The following is a 19,192-nucleotide window of genomic DNA, read 5'->3' as shown; positions in this document are numbered from 1 at the left end:
ACTCAGTTTTCTTTGGTTTCTTCTTTGATTAAACAAGTGCCTCAAATCTGGGTGGATCTGCTCAAACCTCAGTAAGTTGCACAAAGGAGAGAGAGTTTGATTTAAAGTGTGTGTTCTATCATCAAGCAAAGCAAGGAAGTCTGCAAGGACATGGTGTAACACAGCCTGTTATTTTCCTGTGTCTCCCTCACTTTGTTTCATTCTCTGTCCAAAGGGTAACTATGAAAATAAGGCAACTGGGAAAAAAAATACGAGACAGAGAACAAAGCTTAGATAGCTTATGAAATAGTTTAACAAGAGCACATATATTAAATGGGTCCTTTTTATTCAAGAAATCGATCACCAAAGCTTAGTCCATGTAATAAAAGAAGGCTTTGGATAGCACATTCATTGTTCATGTTTCATTGTTTTAATGCAAGTGTTCAATTGCTCCGCATTCCTGTGTTTCCTTGGTCAGCACAGTTTTACACAATAATTATCCCAACTTCCTGGCAATACTGTGGAATAAAACTGTAAGAAGAATTCTGCTTCTTGCACTGCTTTTTAAAGGGCAGCTGTTCTTTAAAAAAAAAAAAAAAAAAAAAGAAAGAAAAACAGAACCAACCCTTCCCCGCCATCTTATTTATTTAATTTTTCTTTAAAGTTTCATGGAACACCTGGTCTGCAAGAAGACATAACAGATAATATTTTCCAAGAAGCTCTGCGGGATACATAAATACTGACCTTCTGATACACTGCTCTGAGACACGCTGTAGTTTGCTGAGAATCCCTCTTTTGCTATTGCACTGTCAGTGTAAAATACCATTGAAAGAATCCCCGTTGAAGACCGGACACGTCCTGGGTTGTTCTGCCCACAATAACGCCCTATATGTGGGCCAACTGCAAAGAAACAGGATATAATAGTAAACTACCAGTTCTGCTACAACAATAGATGCCAATACAATAGCCTCCTAAAGACAGCCCCTCAGGAGGAAATAGTGAACCTCTACAACAGCTCAAAAACACAATCTTATCAATAACATAGCAGTGAAGAATAAGTGGCTTATTCTACCCCAGTAATGTTACTTCTAAAATGTTCCAGCTAGCACTCCATAAACCTCTGAAAATGTAAAGAACCAGGATTTCAAAAAAAGTCCTTTAAAGTGTGCAGAGGGGGCAATGATGCACAAAACTACATGTACAAAACAACAAAAGTATTTTCCAAAGTGTGACTGAAGCACCTATTTGTGCAAGCAACATCTGAATGGTCTGATTTTCCCCACACAGTCTACCAGATGCTCTTGGAATAAGAGTTCAAACAGCACTTTCCAGGTTTTATGCTCAATACTGCAGATAATCTGTTAATTTTACAGCGCCCTTAGAAAACCTTTTTGCACACATATTGAGGCTATGACCAATGACTCTTTATCCCTTCCTGTTTATGCTTTCAGCACACCTTCACAGATCTTTTGCCCATATGCTTAATACTAAAGAATACTGTAAAAGGATTCAAGAGGAAAATCTTAATACTTTCCAAACAGTGAGGATTTCTTAGGTACATCTTCATGTCACAGAACACACACACATGCATACATACATGATCTCTCTCAATGTTAACTATAAATCAGTTCCTGATATTTTTCTGGATTTCCTGTCCAGTGAGATAATTCTTTTCCTTAATTAAGCTACTCAATTCACAGCCAGCATATGTGGCCTTCTAGCACTTAAGCATTCCCTGCAGATAGGTCCCTAGGTGGTTGAATAGTGGTACATCTGTGCTTACAAACAATAAGAAAAAATAACGCTAAAACCTATCCACAAAGTCAATCATGAAAATAATCATAAGATATCATTCTAATGCTTACACCACTGGCTTTCCAGGCTGAATTTGACACCTTGTCATTTCTCTAGGAAGTCCATTTCACTTTCAGTTTAAAATAAAAAATGTTTATATATCCTAATTATTCACAGTTCAAAGAAAATCCTCAGCTAACATAATTTTGTAGTCATTTATTGGCGTTTTGCATCAAGTAAAACAGTTCCAGCTTGGAATAACTTTAGTATGTAAGCTACACATTTCTGTAAGACCCTAGAGTTGCCAGAAAGAGGGAGCTCAGATGTTATAGCTCTTCCTGCCAGCATGTGCTTTTCTATCCATATTTTGGCCACGGTTAGTCTTCAGTTGCCTTGGCAATCCCATGGCATTTAAAATACCTGCCTGTTCAGTCCTTTTCCACCATGGATGTTCAATGCAGTATTGATAGCATGAAACACCCTATAGAGGATATCAGTTGAATTCTTCCTCATCCTAGAAATCATTAAAGCTTTACAGTTTTAGTATTTGGAGTGAGAAAGTTGTTTTAGACTTTTTTTTTTTTTTTTTGCTAGTAGTGGCTTTTGAAAAACACAAAACAATGCCTCCACTTCAATTGCTGCAGGGTTATTGTTGCTGGGTTTTTTTTTTCGTTTAGTTTTTCTTTTTTTTTTTTTTTTTTCTTTTGCATTTTCAGTGTGCAAACAGTTCTGATTGAGCTCTTTTCCTTGATGGCTTTCAACATTATAGCTGCTGATGTTGCTCTGAAATGCAAGAAAATAAGGGGGATAAGGCCACCATGTTGTGGCACTCTGAGCCTCCCTCCTCCCATTTCCTGTAGGGAGGCCTCTTTGAAATGACAAACAGAAGAGAACTTTGTTTAAAGCAGACAGGCTTTAAGATTCCCCATGACTCACTGGTTTATAATTTTTAAGACATATTTAGTGATTCTCATTTCAGTCTTCTACAGATTGGCCCTGCTATCACAGTACTATTCCCTTTGCTAGCTATGTAGATGCAAGAGCCAAAAACTTGCAGAATATGATACAAAGAGGTATTGAATTTTTTTGCACAACATGTAAGCTTTAGCCTAGTGAGCTAATACAGTATTGATCTGAGCAGAACTGGATGAAATAGAATTTCTTGTTCTTCTTACACAAATAGCTAACGCAAAGTTCTTTCTTCCATTCAAATCTTGAAAACTTTTGAATGACAATAATTTATCAAAAGTTTCAGGAGTCACAGTCACCACATCACAGAAATGCTATGTGGGTAACACCATCTGAGCAATCAGTCATTTAGGGGATGATACTGCTGTCTGCTTAGGTAGACAATGGCACCGCTTTTTTGTAACCATCTTCCTGACCCTTCCTCAAGAACCAAGATGGGCTTTCATAATAGACCATATACAGTTCCAAATGGGAATTTTAGGGCAGCAGGTGATGAAAAATCATTAAGCCCAGAAAGCTCTTTGCAGCCTCTACCTGTAGACCATCATGTCGTTTTGCCAGCATCCCCCAGGAAGGCCTACTCCAGATATGAGTCACTTGGAAATGTCCTTGCTCAAGGACACTTCTCCATTGCCCACAGAACAAAGGCATTTTGGTGAGCCAGCTGCTTCATTTGACTGCCCATGCTGTAGCTATTTCTGGGACCTTGTTTCCTCTTTCCACTGGCATAGTATGATATAGTGGGAAACAGTAACTTTCAGCTTAAAAGTTGGAGGGGCAACTAAGAAACCTGTCTTGCAAGCTTTTCCCAAAATGCAGAGTCTAATTCTAGAACTTGAATAAATCCTTGATTATTCTTAATATGTATGTTTGAAGGTTTACAGATCTGAGTATGGAACATATAGAACATAGCTGGTGATTTAAGACTAAACAGAAGCCTTATCCTTACTAATTCTTCTTTTCTTTTCTACTGTTTGCCCTTCTTGGACAGAGTAACTGTATCAGGACATTTTGAGACTTACTGAAATACACATTTGCCTACCCAGCTGAAATCGTTAACTTTTGGAACTCAGTTTAAAAAGAGAAAAAAACCACAATAAAACACAAGCAAGGAAAAATGGTATATCAGACTTCTTAAATATTAAAAGAAATGTTAACTAGCTATTTTGCAGAATTTTAAAGCTGGTCTTTAAAAGTATGCTGTTGTGCTGTGGACAGTGTTTTCACAGCAGTATGATTGTTATTGACAAACCACTGGCACAAAACTTAGGATGCTAAAGAGAAAAGAATTGAAAAATGAGTCCCATCCTTACAGCCCAGTACACACCTACACTGAGCTTGTGCATACTATTATATCTTAACAGCTTCTTGAAAAAGTGTAGAAAGCAACCACAACAGAGGAGAAACACATTTAGATTAATAGCAACCTTCATTTGCAGTGATGTTAATGACTGAAGTGTTTTGTTTTGCTCTGTAATTCAATGGAAGCTCTTGTGGCATTGACCAAAACAGCAGTGCTTAGCCTGTGGTTCTCAAACCATATGTAAACTTCTTTAAATTACTTTTGAGCCCCTAGTAGACAATTTCTAGAGCTTCAAAGAGAGCTGCATGATGAATATGTGCAATTCATCACTTAAGCTAGTCCTTATTTTGAGTGGGCTATTTTTCTTCAAAGTCTTCAATGGGCTGTTCTCAGCTGAGGCTGGCTAAGGTACGTTTGTGCCTTGGACAGAGATGTTTCTGGTGTCTTGTTTATTCATGCAAAATCACATATTTCTATTTCGTGATCTACTCACTCTCCTGCTTTAATCCCACCTGCTGTCTCCTTCAAACCGTGGTACCTTTTCTGCACAATATTTGCAACGTGCACCTGTAGTTCCCGAATATTCTCCACCAGGGTTTCTTTCACTTATTGCTTTGTGTTAAAGAAGAGACCAAAGGGTGCTCTTGATATGCAGTTATGCAGAAACAAAACACCGGGTTTGAGGCATTACTGAATGCCTAACATTCCCCTCCTGAATCAGCAAACACTCACACCAGTGGTACTTCAGACTCGTAAGTGTCCTTGGTGAATTCCTGTTGAAGTCAATCGAATGGTTCACATGCTTCAAAGATAAGCACATGTTTTGCAGAATCAAGACGCAGAGTACTCAGCACTTGCCAGATTCAATCCACTAAAAGGACAACCAGGTAGGCTGAGGGCTCCATGATTGTGACAGAACATTTCAGGATTAATGTCTTTGTGAATGACTGTCATAGTTGTTGTCAAATTGTCTAACAGAAAATTGTTTTCCATCAGGAAAATGGCAATTATGTAGAAGCAAAATGTAAATGGAGGCATACTGATTTTGACACATCCTTTTAAACATCATTGTGAAAATTTGTTTAAAAGAACATTTCTCTTTTTTTTTTCTGGGGGAAGAAGGAAAAAAAATCGCAACTGTAGAAAACAGCAGATTAATTTCCTGCTGATCTCTAGTGACTGTAGCTGATCTAATTCTACAGTGAAAACATTTTCCACTTATGTTGGGTTTCATCTGTTCTATCTTAGGTATCTTTTTTAAGTTTACATCTGAGTTAGTGTTCCATAGCTCTCAGTACAGTCAATGAGATAAGAATCTCCAGAGGTCCATTAACTGCCCCCTGAAGTAGATGTCTGAGACAGATCAGTGAGGGGTGCTGTCCTCTGCTGAGAACAGAGGTAGTGAAAGTGCCTGGCTCAAACATTGATGCCTGGTTTCCAGAGTTGGGTGAGAGCAGCATGTTCAGGGGGTTGTCCATCTAATTCTTCCCTGGTTGTGGCCACAACTGTTTTCCATCAAACTGTTCTCTGTGACCTATTAAAATACTGCCATCATCCTGGCACACCACAGCTGTGTTGCTGTGGAGCAGGGAATTTGAACTGAAGGATACGGGGTTTTTTTCCAAACGTTTAATAAATCTTTCTGCTTCATGTGTAGTGCATCTGTAGTGCAATGGTGGCTTTACTCTCTGACACAGCTGGGTATGTGAGCAGCAATGCAGTCTAAGAAAGCAAAACAGCTTCCTTTTTTATGGCTATGTCCATATCGCTAAACAGACCAGGCCATGGACCACCCTCTGGATCTGCAGCCAGTAGTCAGGGACTGTTCCTGGACCACACTAACAGTGACACAGCTTGCTCCTGTAAGGCTTTTTCCACTGAAGCATGACAGCTGCATGCAATGTGCCTGTTTGGAATGATCCCCAGCTTTCACTTTCCTCCAAACCGTGCTAAGGAATTGCTTGGGAAAGTGCAAACTGATGTGGGCTGAAGTTGTGCAAGGTAGTATGTCAGTAATGAGGAAGTACACACAATGATGCCTTGGCCCTGTTTTAGCTAATAGTGTAGATGTAGCTTCAGAATATTTTTTTCATGGACTAAAGGGAAATGGACAAATGGCTGAAAGACACCCTGGGTGAGCCTTTCTTCATCAAAGGCAACAACACTGTCTAATGTTTTTCAGAAATGTACTACTTCCATGTGGGTGCAAAGTAGATTTATTTTGCCTGCCTTTCTCCTTTTTTTTTTTTTTGCAAGATTATCTGGAAACTCTTATTTTGATATCTAGAAACTTTTAATTTCTGCCTTCAGTTTATCGCCAGGTTGTACCAGTGGTTTCCTGTGTCAGCTTTGCTCTTTGGTTGAAATAGTTCTCCCTCCCAGGGATTAATCCTGTGATGCACTTATAGAGAAGCAATCATGTTCTCTCTGCCTTTGTAGTGTTAAGTTAAACAAGAGACTGACTGCTGGCTAAGGATTGTCCTACAGTGAAATGATGCGGCAAACATTTCCCTACAGCCACCACAACCTCCAACAGTTTGTATTTAAGGAAACATTTCTTTCTACAAATTCAGTTGAATATTTACAAACATGTAAGCACCCTTGTGGGATGTCAGGATCATTTTGAGTTCAGACAGTTTGTGAGAGAATTGAAAGGCTGATAATGCCTGTTGTTAATTGCTCTTCAGTATGGCTCAGTCACTTTCTTGAACCGGGAAATTACCGTTTTGAAACCCTCTGACACTAACAATAATGCATTTCTTTTTGGTAATATTACACATAAATTGATTGATTGGATCATCTTTTCACATGTCAGTTTAAATGCAAGTTCTACAGGAATTCAGCTTGGACAGATTTGGCCTAAATACAAATAAACCTATTATTAAATGTTCCAGACATCATTATTGTAGTGTTACAATACTGTTTTCCTAACTGAGGCATTAAATACTAAATAGTCTTTCAGCTACTGTTATGGCTTTTTCTTCACTATTTATTGGAGTGGATTGAAAAGAGCCAGGATAAACCCATTAAGTATAAAACAAAAAGGAAAAATAACTATATGTTAAAAATCTTGTACCTATTTACTGCAGCATCAATAAAAGCTTTAATTAAAATTATATCAGGAATTTATCTAGGAAAAAAAAACCACAAGCAAGTTTAAATATGTTACTAAAATATGTTCCTTAAGTTATATGTTTTCATTTAAATGAAATATTAGTGTAGTATTAGCATTTTATAGAAACTGCCACTGCTGTTCATAAAAGCAAAGAAAATATGTATTAATCTGGGTTATCACACCAGTGGAAAACTGAAATAGTTGTAATTAGTGCCCAACACAAACAACATAAATCTTCAGTTGCTGAATTTTGCTACAAGTCACAAAATTAAGAAGAAAAAGGACAGCTTCAACATACTTCTCTTTATCAGCTTATGCCATACATAGAAACAGTGAAAAAGGCATCACAATCGGTTTTACACAGCCATTTGCACAATTGGTGTAGGTGATTGGGCACCCTAAAGGTTAGGCATTCTACTCAAACAGTCCCTTTTAGACTGGAGCCAAAGCCTTTCCAACTGGGGTCCTTGGTGAACCGGCACACAGCTGCCCAGCCTAGAGGGGACTTGGACCTTGTGGACCCATTGCTGTATATGAAAAAAACCAGAGAAATCATGCAGCTATTTTATTCATCAGTCTCAGTGCAAAGCAGGGTTATGAGATCGGGCAGAGGGTGAAATGAGGGCTCACAGGCCCTACAGTCTTTGCTAATATCTAGCTATGCACTTAGTGAATTTGCACAAGGTCAAGCGTGGCCAACAACCAAGCGGAAAACTACTGAGCTGGCAGACAAGTAAGTTCTAGAAGGTACCCAACATGTGTCCAGCTAATCAGAGATTATAAATTAACAAATTAAGATAAAACTTTTGGATTTGCTGATACTGCTGGAAGACAGAGCACTGTAAGGGAGGAACACTGCAGTGCCCATTCACTGAACCCACCTGAATGAATAACTCATTCACTGTTCACTGTAATCTTTAGTCTGTATGATTTCCATTGTATGGACACCACGTTTTCTCTGGCAAAGAAATTCTCCAATTTGACAGGTGGTCTGTAACCCAGATCCTTCACAAGCTGGAGGGTTAGTTTGTGCAAGTTGTTGGAAATTTCTGGACAATACTTATGCGTTAGCTGTGCAAGTTTGAGGACCCATTACAAAGCTTCATATTTAATTAATTTTAATGTAGGGGTCTGTCAAATATCCCCTCTAAAACCATTTTTTCTCCAAGCCAACTGTTCAAAATTAAACATATTTCATTAAAATAATCACTCACACTGTGATATGCTTTACTGTATGGATTTACAGAGCATTTTTCCTATTTCTCTTTAATTCAACTCGTTTCACATAAATCAAGCAAGGACCTCTCCTACTATGACATTTAAAAAAATGAGAATATGCCTTCTGCAGCCCACTACAGAGTAATGGATATGCATATCACAGTCCATTTTTCTCTTACCATCAGGGAATCCATCCCAGATTTCCAATCGGTCATAGCGACAGAATGCTCCCCCTGGAGTATTTGAATCAGGTTCTAGCTCAAAGCTTTCAAATTCCAGTATAATCTCTGACATCTTTGGTGCAAAGATAATATAAGTGCATTCAAGGCTATTGGGGTATTTTTCAGGGAATCCAGGGGATTTTATCACTCCGCTTGATGAAGTAAAGTTTCTGGAACATTCAGGTCCTGCAAGAGAAAGAGAAAATCACCAGGGTTAACACTATGCTACTAAGCAAAGTAGTTAACTGGAAAACAAATTAGGTCATACTGTCTCTCCAGCAGCAAAGGTGGTTTTTCAATGAAACACCTCATTTTAATTGCTGCATTAATCATTCAGCCAGCTTGTTCCTATTATTGATAGTCAGGTTTTAAAGCACAATTCACATATACTGTCTGATCTCCAATTTTCAATTTGTATGGAACAATATGAAAACTTGTACCAGCTCTAGAAAAAATTATGACAAATACAAAGTCATGTGGGAACAATGAAAGTGTAAGCTGCAGAAATCTCAACAGAGCCCTAGAGAAATAATTATAGCCCCTTCAAGCTCAAATCTTTAAATCTTATAGCTGACAGGATTTTATTGGTGAAATAGAATTTTTTACAAAAGTGGGTGAGTGAATTCAGTAGAGGGAGTAGTGGTTTCAGATTCCTGGAGCACTGACTCAGTAACTCTGCCAGATGTGACCTATGCCTCCTTGACAAACTAAATGTGAAAGGTAATTCGTACATGTACCAAGGGTGAGTGACTCATTCTGAGTGGTGTTGACACAGGTGCACCAGTAAAATGTTGCTGTTAGTGCAGGCACGATAAACTGTGTGATTACAGGCACTGTTGCTAGAAGTCACCTAATGTCAATGTTGACACACCAGCTTTCCCCAATGTCCCCACCATGCCATAATGGGATGCTCCAAACAGTGCTTTTGGTGAAGCAGGAAAGTAGCAGTAAAGATGCAAGGGTATAAAAGGCCAGATCACTGGATTTGCCTTTGTGAATACAGGGGACTAAAACTGGAGTTCCTCACTTGTTGACAGATCACATTTCTCCTTTTTTTAGGTCCCTCAGGAATCCTCTCTGTGTATCCCACATCTGCAGGTGTGCTTCGAAGTCAGCCGCAGGCACTGCCCACACATCCTCCCACAAGGTCAGCATAGGTACCCCTCTCTGACTTTTGACACTCCAAAATTAATGGAAAGTGATTTACAGGATTTGGGGGATTGGTGGAGAGCAGTTGACCTGGGGAGTTTGAGTAGGATGACTCAGATGAAGGTCTTCAAACACACAGTAGAGGAAGGACACAGGCAACAGTTTGGTTGCAAGAGGCAGGTCTGTGCTGGAGGATGAGCATGTGCGAGGTTTCAATTTGGATAAGGATGCACAGCATCCTTAGAGACCGTAGCCAGAAGCCTTACAGGATTTCCAATGCTGAACACTGATCATTGAAAGAAAACAGTCTGGCTTGTTGCATATATGAATACTCTTATTTCAGCACAGAAAATGTTTTCCTTGTGAATGTGCCAAATGTATTACCCCCCACAGATCTGGCCACCTCCCAGCTAAATTCAGCATGCAAGAGAGAGGTCTGAATGAATTTAGTCAGTTCAGGTATTTTTGTCCTTCAACAGACACTGATAGGAAATGCTTGATCTATCGCATCAATATTCAGAACACTTTGTGGCATATTTTGGAAGATGCAGATATTAATGCTCACGTAACCTGACCCATTCCAATTTGGGAAATTACATTTTGCCTATAATTAAATTGCCCGCTTACACATTGGTCGGATATTTCTCTTCTCTCCCTGTCATTCCCTTGTCTCCTTGTCATGTATGGGAGGGTTATATTCTGGTTGTTGCTTCTTACTCCCACTGGTAGCTGCTGTTCCAGGATAAAATAGCTTTGCTATGCCATTCATAGCAAAAAGTGCTCTGTACTCCTCTTGGAATCCAATAAAAGATGCAATATAAAATGTAAGCCAGGATCATTATTGCTTTATTAAATACAGCCAGATCCTGGCTCTGTGAGTGCACGATCATCAGGCTCCTTACACTGACACATGGTATCTCAATACCGGCTTGCTTTATTTTAAACATGTTCAAGTCAATCTGGTGCAAGAAACAAAACCTGTTTTCAGAAGAGCTGCCTCAGGAAATTGCCCTCCACAGATTTTGACCCTTTATTGACACTGAGAAGAAGCTCCATGAATTAAATCAACACTGAGGCTACGAGGAACTCCATGGTGCAATATTCATGGAAAACTGGCAGAAAAGATTCTAACAGAGAGCTGACAAAATAGATACTCCTGGGAGGGAGAAACTACCTGTGTGCATGTGCATGAAATAAAGGAAGATAGATGAGCTGAAGGAAAGAGAGAGAGGATGCAACAGAGAGAGCAAGGAAAGAGAAAGAGATGACATTGGGTATAATTTCATTCGCTCCATGTAGGTGTCACTGAGCCAGAAAGTCATTTGCCTTCTTAGCTGACACTGCCTTTTCTTTCAGTTTACACCATAAGTTTGGTTAACTAAAGTCAGAAATGTTGAACGTGTACAGTATAGATCCTCATCTAGTGAGCAGACCACTCATCCACCCTATGATAGGCTGGCTGCCACAGCCAAAATGATGAACGTTTCAGATGGGCTAAATGCTGGGCAATATGGGTTTCACGATTTAGTCTAGAATTCAACTTCTTCATTTTCTTTCTGGCTAAGGAGCTGGATGAGAAGTGAAGGCAGCTCCTACTCTCAAAACCCATATCTCTTTTATCACAGTCATTACGTGTATTGGTCTCTCAGCTTAGGATGCAGGTAGTGTAATGCAGTTTTTCTTTTCAAAAACTAAGGATGCTTTCACAGGAATCATGGGCAAAAATACAGTGTGTGCTGAAATGCAGCTCAACCTTCAGCTCAGCAACACAGGACCTAGGGCTTGTGATCATTTTAATACTTCTCATACCTGGGAAATGATGAGCTAAGATGTGAATATGCTTGAATGAAGCATATTAGTCTGGTGTGAGCGACTGAGCTTCACCTGTGTAACAGGATGAACTGGTCAGCTTTCTTTAGTACAGATATTAAAACTTAAATTTGGAATAGCATATATGCATTAACTCAAAAGTTAAAAAGTGCTGTGTTCCCACAGAAACTAAAACTTGTATCCTTTGTGTACACACAGCATTTTCTAACACTGTACCTGGTGATAACTTCTCTGCCTTAATATACAGTTTATGTGGAATGAACTAGAGTTAAAGTTGCTCTGGGAGCCATAATTTGGAGTTTCCTGACTTCTGTGTGTGTAAAATCACGTTCATAATGCCATCTTAATATGGGTAATGTGTATCATTGAGACATGTAAATGACCACACAAGGAAATAAACACAACATTGCTGTCAGAGCTCTGGGTTGCCACTATACTATCAGGAAATAAATAAAAGCTTTTTTCTTGAAAAAGCTCAGTTGCTAAAATAGATTTTTTCACAGGTCATTCTTTCACTTCTTGTGTTTCAGCCCTGTTTTTTACAAAAGGTGGTACTGTATATATAAGTACTGAGAAATTTCAGGGCACAGTTTCAAGAGTTTAGCCTCCTAAAGCCATCAAAATAAATAGAGATATGTTTTCAGGAAAGCTTGGTGTCATTTGGCTCCTGAGTTCTTTCAAAAACTGTGACCCTGAAGGTCACCAAAAGAATTTCTGGGAGCCAAGAGTGGATTTACAGACAGGGAAGATGGTGAACGAGAGGTCTGTGGCCCCAATTAGCACTGTGCAGAGCAGCAATAGCTTGCAATAGGAAAGACACTTCACTACTGTGCTTCTCCTCATTAACAGTACAGCTGCCACCAAGCGTGTGTGCTGACCGCCGCTGAAAATCTGGCTCTAGTGTAGGTGTGTAAAAGGAGCTTGAACTGGTTTTGAAAATGGGGTGCTACCTGGATGTGGTGTGAATTGGAAATTTGAAGTTTTTGTTTTTGTGAGTATAACCCTAAACTGCTTTTGTGAGTATAACCCTAAACATTGATGTTGAAGTCAGTATTTTTTTCTACAAAGTTAAGCTTATTGTCTTTTTATATATTATGAGTTTTGGTCCTGTATTCTCCAGGCATGGAATATATGAATTTATCTCCATCCAGCTATAGGGAAGGTGTATGCCAAAATAAGATGATCTTACTGCCCTTCTAGCTATTGACTCAGAGAATTATCAGAGAGGGACTGTCTACAGGTCTGGTTAATCCTGGACTGTTTGTTTCTCTGGGCTTTCTCTGTGCCCTGTACAGCAATCTGTGCTCACCAGCACTGAACTTCTGGCACAAGCATCCAGAAGGTCATGCCTGTGAACAGTGTAAGCTTCTCCCCTCCTTTACCTCCCAAACATGATTTGTGAAAGCAACAGCAACATCATCTGCTGTCCATGTGTACTCTGGTCCTTTCTGAGCCCACAGCTACCTCTTGGGAATGCAGAGCAAAACACTAAGCAAAATAAGTCAGGGACTCAGAAGGTTACAGTGCTGTTAAGGCAGTAACATTGTAAATCATACAGTAATTATTATCACAAAAAAAACCCCCACCCAAACCAACAAAAATGGAAGAAAGCTAATGGTTTTAAGATGGTTGAAACAAACAGCTGATGAAGATCACATTACATTCAGAGGAGTCAATCCTCAGATGCAGCTGACCCATTGGACTGATAATGATTTACACCCATTGAATACATGCTCCACCTTGGAATGACAAGGGTCATACAATTTTCTCTTTCAAGAATTTTCATGCATTCCCCCCATTCCAAAGAATTATGATGAACTTTACAATGCAAGCAAAAATTGCAGGTTACGAGCTATATAACAATGAATTGTTTCTCACCTCTTTTGAAAACTTCGTAACGGATAGAAAATCCGGCTCCATGTGTCTCATAGTCGGAAACAAATTTAATAAAAAGGTATGGTCCCGAAGACACTAAAGGAGGGGGAGCAATTTTTCCACAGTACTTTCCCCATAAGCGTCCTTCAGCATTATCTCCATCAATCACTTCAACATAATCATACCTGGTAGATAAATGGAAGGAAGAAACTTTTAACTTCCAGGAAAGAAGGAGACCTAATTAATTTAGAAACCATAACACAACATAGATAATCAAGAAAAATGCTAGCTTGCTTGGAAAATGCATTATGCTGAAAGATGTAAGCAAAATGAAATAATTAAAATGGACTACATTATGTCTGTAGACATCATCTGGCAACATGGAACTATTAGGAAGAATGGTGTCCATTATGCTTGCAGACAATGTCAGCTAAAGTAACCAATTAACAAAAAAAAAAGGGAAATCTCATGAGCACAATTCTGTATTATTAAATTGTGTTCCTTTGTCTGTGTAGTGTTGTTATCAATACATAATGCATAGCATTCTTTTCAAACTGTGAAGTTCTGTTATGAATTCAAAAATGTCTTTTTGGCTGGAGCTCTTTATGAACAATACTTTGATTTCCATATGCTGTCCTCCAAACATATGTCCACAGAATAATAAATAAATCCCTAAACATCAGATTTTGTTCAAAGCTCCACCATGTTTCAGACCAGCGGTAGAAAAATCTGTTATTTTCCTTGTTAGCTAGACAAATAGTTTGGAGCAAATCACAAAATCCACACGTCAGTCACAGCACTTGTTTTTTCTCAGACAAAACTTGCTTCATTACAAATCATCTTTGCTGAGGCATTTGAGTCAAGAAGTGCACGTTATCATATTCGTACTCGTACAGCAGGTGATTACTGAACAGGCTGGGCTAAATCCTCCCCTGATTACCTGCTTTATTCCTAAGGACTTCATAAGAAAAAGCACAGAATAACGCAATAATGACTGGTAGTAAAAGTTTGCCTGGGAGCCACAGTTATGTTAGGGCTCCTGAGCCCCGTCACCAGAGATGCCAGTGCGTGGGGGCTGCTCTGGCACCTGGTGTCAGAGGGCTGAGGACAGCCCAGCAGCCTGGTGTACTGACCCGCCGAGGGAATACAGACAAGAATCAAAGTCACAGGGAGGCAGAAGCTGCAGGTGCAGATACAGGTCTGTTTTTAAGTGTTATTAGCAGATGATTTCACTTGACCCTGGACAGAAAGGAGGAGCAGACCCAATCTGTGGAATCATTTTAATCATCTTCTAACAGGCGGTGGCATTTGGAGCCTGGGCTGTGCTCTGAGCCTCTTTCGGACTGTGTCAAAAAGCTTCTCTCTGCCCCTGTGTCTTTGTGTCTCAGCCGTGCCGCTGTTTTATTTAACAAGTTGCTGTTAGCCAGACAATCTCATTTACTTTTCATTATCCTACTACAACTGACATTAAAATGTTGCCATTAATTTGTTTAGGCCTTTATTCTTTTACTGTTATGTTCACTGAAATGTTCCAAGCATAATAATATACAAGGAAGAGCTAAAAATGACAGGACAATAAAGTGCGTCTGACATTTTTAAAGAGATCAAAGGAAAAAAAAAATGTCTTCATGATGACCAATGTAATTTTTAACAACTCTGCTCCAAACCGTCCAGGGCACATTACTTATGTTTACATGAAGTCCCGTGAGACAACTGCAAAGATGATATCACTAGTTAAAGTGGATGGCTTAAGGCTCCTTAAATTAAAAATGACATTACCTCATCTGTTAAAATTGTGTGCCAGCTTTGGTGTATATCAAGTAGAAAATAAAGCTGACACTGATGGAACTGTAAGCATTAACATATGTGAAATATTGTGTTAACTGCATTTCCTCTTATATATTTGATTTTTCTAGTAGCAATTGCTCAACTAGTTAGCTTCACTGTCCCATTTCAGATTGGGGGAAATAAAAAGCAGAAATGTTAATTTCTAAGATAATTTTACAGATACTTTAGGTAGCCTGCATTTTTTAAAGTTAGACTTCTGTTCTTTCTATAATTTCATTATGATATATGTATAACAGGATTTGAAAATGAAGAGGAGAGTTGTAAAAAGACATAAGAATTGTTTTTCTTTGGATTTGGCGTTGTTTTTCCTTTAGAAATATCCTTAAGAATACTGGCTCTAGGTTCTCTGCAAAACCTATTGGAAGTACTCAGGGATGCAGGCTGCTAGTTTTTAGACTTCAGGAAAAAAATGAATGTTGAGAATTTTTAACAAGACAACCTTTCTCCAAATAATTAACAGCTCATTAAAAAGTAAACATGTAAAACTACAACATCTGAATGAGTCTTTGCTCTTCTCCCCACGATGACTTTATTTCACGTTTTCCAGGCACCATTCATTGCTTAAGCCTCAACAGTAGATAACTTTTCAAATCAATATTAAGAAGAACCCTATTTATGAATTATTAAGTAATAGGAAAAATTTTAACTAATAACGTTAAGCAAGTTTTTACATGCATTTTTACTTCATGTACAAAAAAACCCAAGAAACAAACCAAAAGGTTTGAATTCAGTATTTTTATTCTGCTGCACTTTGAAAATAGTCTTCTATAGTCTTACTCTTTCGTACACAGCCAAAAAAAATTTAACATGTAAGTACCGATTTTGCTTACACACACACGCATTTATTTATTTATTTATAACTTTGCCAAAAAATATGAAAATTATTCTATCACTCTGCTAGGTTTCCTCCTTTATAGTGATAGCCTGCCCATACCTTTCCATTGTCCCTTATAGTGACAGAATTGTAATTTATGGTGCTCTTTCTGGCTGCTGTGCAGTTGTAAATGACACAATTTGGTTACTAAAGGGCTGTCTTCTAATGGATTTTACAAGTTATAGGTCATGCAGCCCTGCAGAAGATTGGAGGATTTATCAGGTTTTTTTCTTTTGTTTTGAATAATTACTGACAGACAGAAAAGAAGTTTAGCTGTGAGACAATAAGTACGAAGTACAATTTGAAAAGAGGAAGCTTTAGAGATCATTCCTATAATTTTCATATTCTGAGGATCATGTCTTTCACTTGGCAGCTAACAAATGGATTTGGATTCTCCCACACTGGTGGCAACATCTGATATCGAGGCTGCAGTAAATGAGTATTTTTTTTTTTCTTAGGGAAATGCAATTACTCTGGATTTTACTAGCTTATACTTGGAAACCAACATCCTGCTGTCATTTTTCCACTTTTCAAAATCCTACCAAAGACCATAGTGTATCACAAACAACTGTTCTTGTAAATAGCAGAAAGTACAGTCACAACTTGAAAATGGAGTTGCTGCCAAGGAAGCTCAGAAAGCAGCTTGCATATCCCTCTGGGCTTGGTAGCAGTTCTTCTCCATAAGTTTGTCAGGAGAAGATGCTGTGCCAGGGATGCAGTTGGCACATTGGCATCCCTGTGAGGAGACTGAATGTGTCACCTCCGCAGCGCCCAGACAGTCTTGGCATGCAGCCCAGACTACTGAGTTTGCAAATTTGGATTTCCCACTTGGCAGTTCTTCACTCAGTTACTGCTGTCAATGGTGTGGCAAATATTTCTTGTAATGTTATAGTCCTTTAGGGTTTATGGCACAGAGATGTAAATATAAACATGGCACTAACCATCAAGTGTAGTTTCAGGTGAAAGACTAGAGCACAAGTTCATGTGCGAAAATAGGAGATGCATGCCCAGAAGAGAGGGTAATCGGTGGATACATTCATGGAGCCACTATGCCACAATGCATATCCCTTTTTGCTTGTCTGGATATTCTGGATAAACCATTTTTGTTTGCTTCCTGTTTGCACCCTCTGTGTTGTGCAAGGACCAATGGTGGCTTTTGGGTGGGAGCTGCTGAAATGCACTGCAGAGTTCGCACACTCCCACTGCTCCTCTCAGCTGGTGGCTGAAGACACCTTTACTAGATGGTCCTAATTTTACGGTTCAATAAAACAATGTCTGGGACAGATTCCCATTGGAAAGATGAGGGAATCTAGAATTCTTATACAAATTCTTGAAGGAATTGCAAAAAATTTGCTCTTTTTTTGGAAGAGTAAGTTAGGGGTTCAAGGAACAGGCCAAGCAATACCTATTAAATGAGCACTGGGCAATGAAAAACATAAACAGCTGCAGAATACAGATTTTGATGAATTTTCTACTTCTACTTTTCAATAGGTGATAAGAGTGCTTACATCTGGGTTCGGTTCTGAACATGCTGGTGACCCCTGAAATGCACCATAGCATGTTGTACTGCAGAAAATGAAATGAAAGTGCTAGAAAGTGCTGCCTGGTGCTGAAGCCAGCCACTCTGGAAACTACACTCTGCTTCTACACATTTTCCTATTATTAGAGCAGTTAGATCTTAAGCCTTTTGCCTAAAAAAATTCCTTCCAAGACATCTGCAGAACTCAGCTGAAATCTAAATATCTGCCATTTAACCTTATGAAACAATCAGTGAAGCGTATACAACTGTAATTTACATCTGAATATGCCATATTTTTCTGCAGCCTACTATGTATGATATGCATCAATACAGTGGTTATGAGTATTTTGGTTATTCACCTGTTAGAATGAAAAGATCTTCCACCTCTCTGTTTCATTTATTACTCCAGTTCCACTTCCACCAAGCTGCTAAATCTCTCTGGGGCCTGAATTATCTACCCTGAGAATTTGCTTCTTAGTATGTATGTTTTGCCTTTGTTTTATAAAGAATTTATTTTTATGCCTTGCAAGGCTCCATTTCAGCTGAACAGAAGGCGTTACAAGAAGAAATCTAAATAAAGAGTTTCAAGTTTTTCAGCACTGTGGATTTGTGCCCCATTAGTGACTGAGGGTTAGAGGTGTGGGATTTACTGCAGCGCTTGTGGCACAAGGCAATCTGTATCCCAGAGCTAAAAGCTTAAGAGCTGCAGGCACTCAAGGGACACCAACCTTAATCCCATTTTATTAGCAACAAGAAAAAGAAGTACATGCTGTTAAAAATAAAAGATTAAGCACAGCCCCAAACAGGCTGTTTTTCTGTCTGTAACCTCATTGTCTGTTGGGTTGCTCTCCATCTGAGCCTCCGTGCAGCCTGACTGCTCTCCATGGCCTCCTGTGCCCCACCCGGGCAAGGTGACCTGTCTAACGGGTACTGGAGGGGCAGCCCCATCCTGTGGAAGCTGGGACTTTCAATGCAGGTATCTACATGGAGGGAATATAACTCTTCATGCATGGGCCTCAAAATGCACCTTGATGGATGTGAAAGCGGCATGTGGCCCTTGGAGGATCCTGGGTAGCTTCTGTGTCTGCAGTAAGCCACCAGGCCTAAGCTGGGCACAGCTGCTCCCTGAGCACTGGGAGGCATGGGAACTGCAGGGGACTGTGGAGGTTTTTTGCTTTTTTAGCCCCTTTGCAGTGTGTTTGGTGTGCCATGGTCCTGCACGGTGCATTCCTGCCTGGCTCCTATCACACACCACGGTTTTCTCAACAGAGAAGTCTTTCTTTATCCCAGCAAGTCAACTGTTGGTGTGGATGTCTTTGACAGGATGAGTGAAGTGACCTTTTTTTTTAATCCATCCTTCCTTCCTTCCTTCCTTCCTTCCTTCCTTCCTTCCTTCCTTCCTACCTTCCTTCCTTCCTTCCTTCCTTCCTTCCTTCCTTCCTTCCTTCCTTCCATCTATTAAAATGCCCAAAAGATCATTTCTCCAAGTGTGGGCACA

At 39.4% G+C, this 19,192-nt stretch overlaps 1 protein-coding gene across 4 annotated transcripts in view; it reads right to left on the bottom strand.

Annotated features, from left to right (window-relative positions):
• Positions 1 to 19,192, bottom strand: part of NRP1 (neuropilin 1) — a 114,675-nt gene that overhangs the window by 54,032 nt on the left and 41,451 nt on the right. For all 4 annotated transcript variants that reach the window (XM_080384315.1, XM_080384316.1, XM_080384317.1 and 1 more), the window contains exons 4-6: positions 13,457 to 13,638; positions 8,558 to 8,785; positions 724 to 879 (exon numbers count right to left, since the gene is read on the bottom strand). In XM_080384315.1, coding sequence (XP_080240441.1) covers positions 724 to 879; positions 8,558 to 8,785; positions 13,457 to 13,638 — 566 coding nt within the window. The remainder of the gene's footprint in view (positions 1 to 723; positions 880 to 8,557; positions 8,786 to 13,456; positions 13,639 to 19,192) is intronic.

Source organism: Falco punctatus (genome assembly GCF_963210335.1).
Source record: "Falco punctatus genome assembly, chromosome: 4".
In the NCBI taxonomy this organism is placed as follows: Eukaryota; Metazoa; Chordata; class Aves; order Falconiformes; family Falconidae; genus Falco; species Falco punctatus.
Note: the sequence above shows the minus strand (reverse complement) of the source record. Positions and strands in the feature narration are given on the sequence as shown.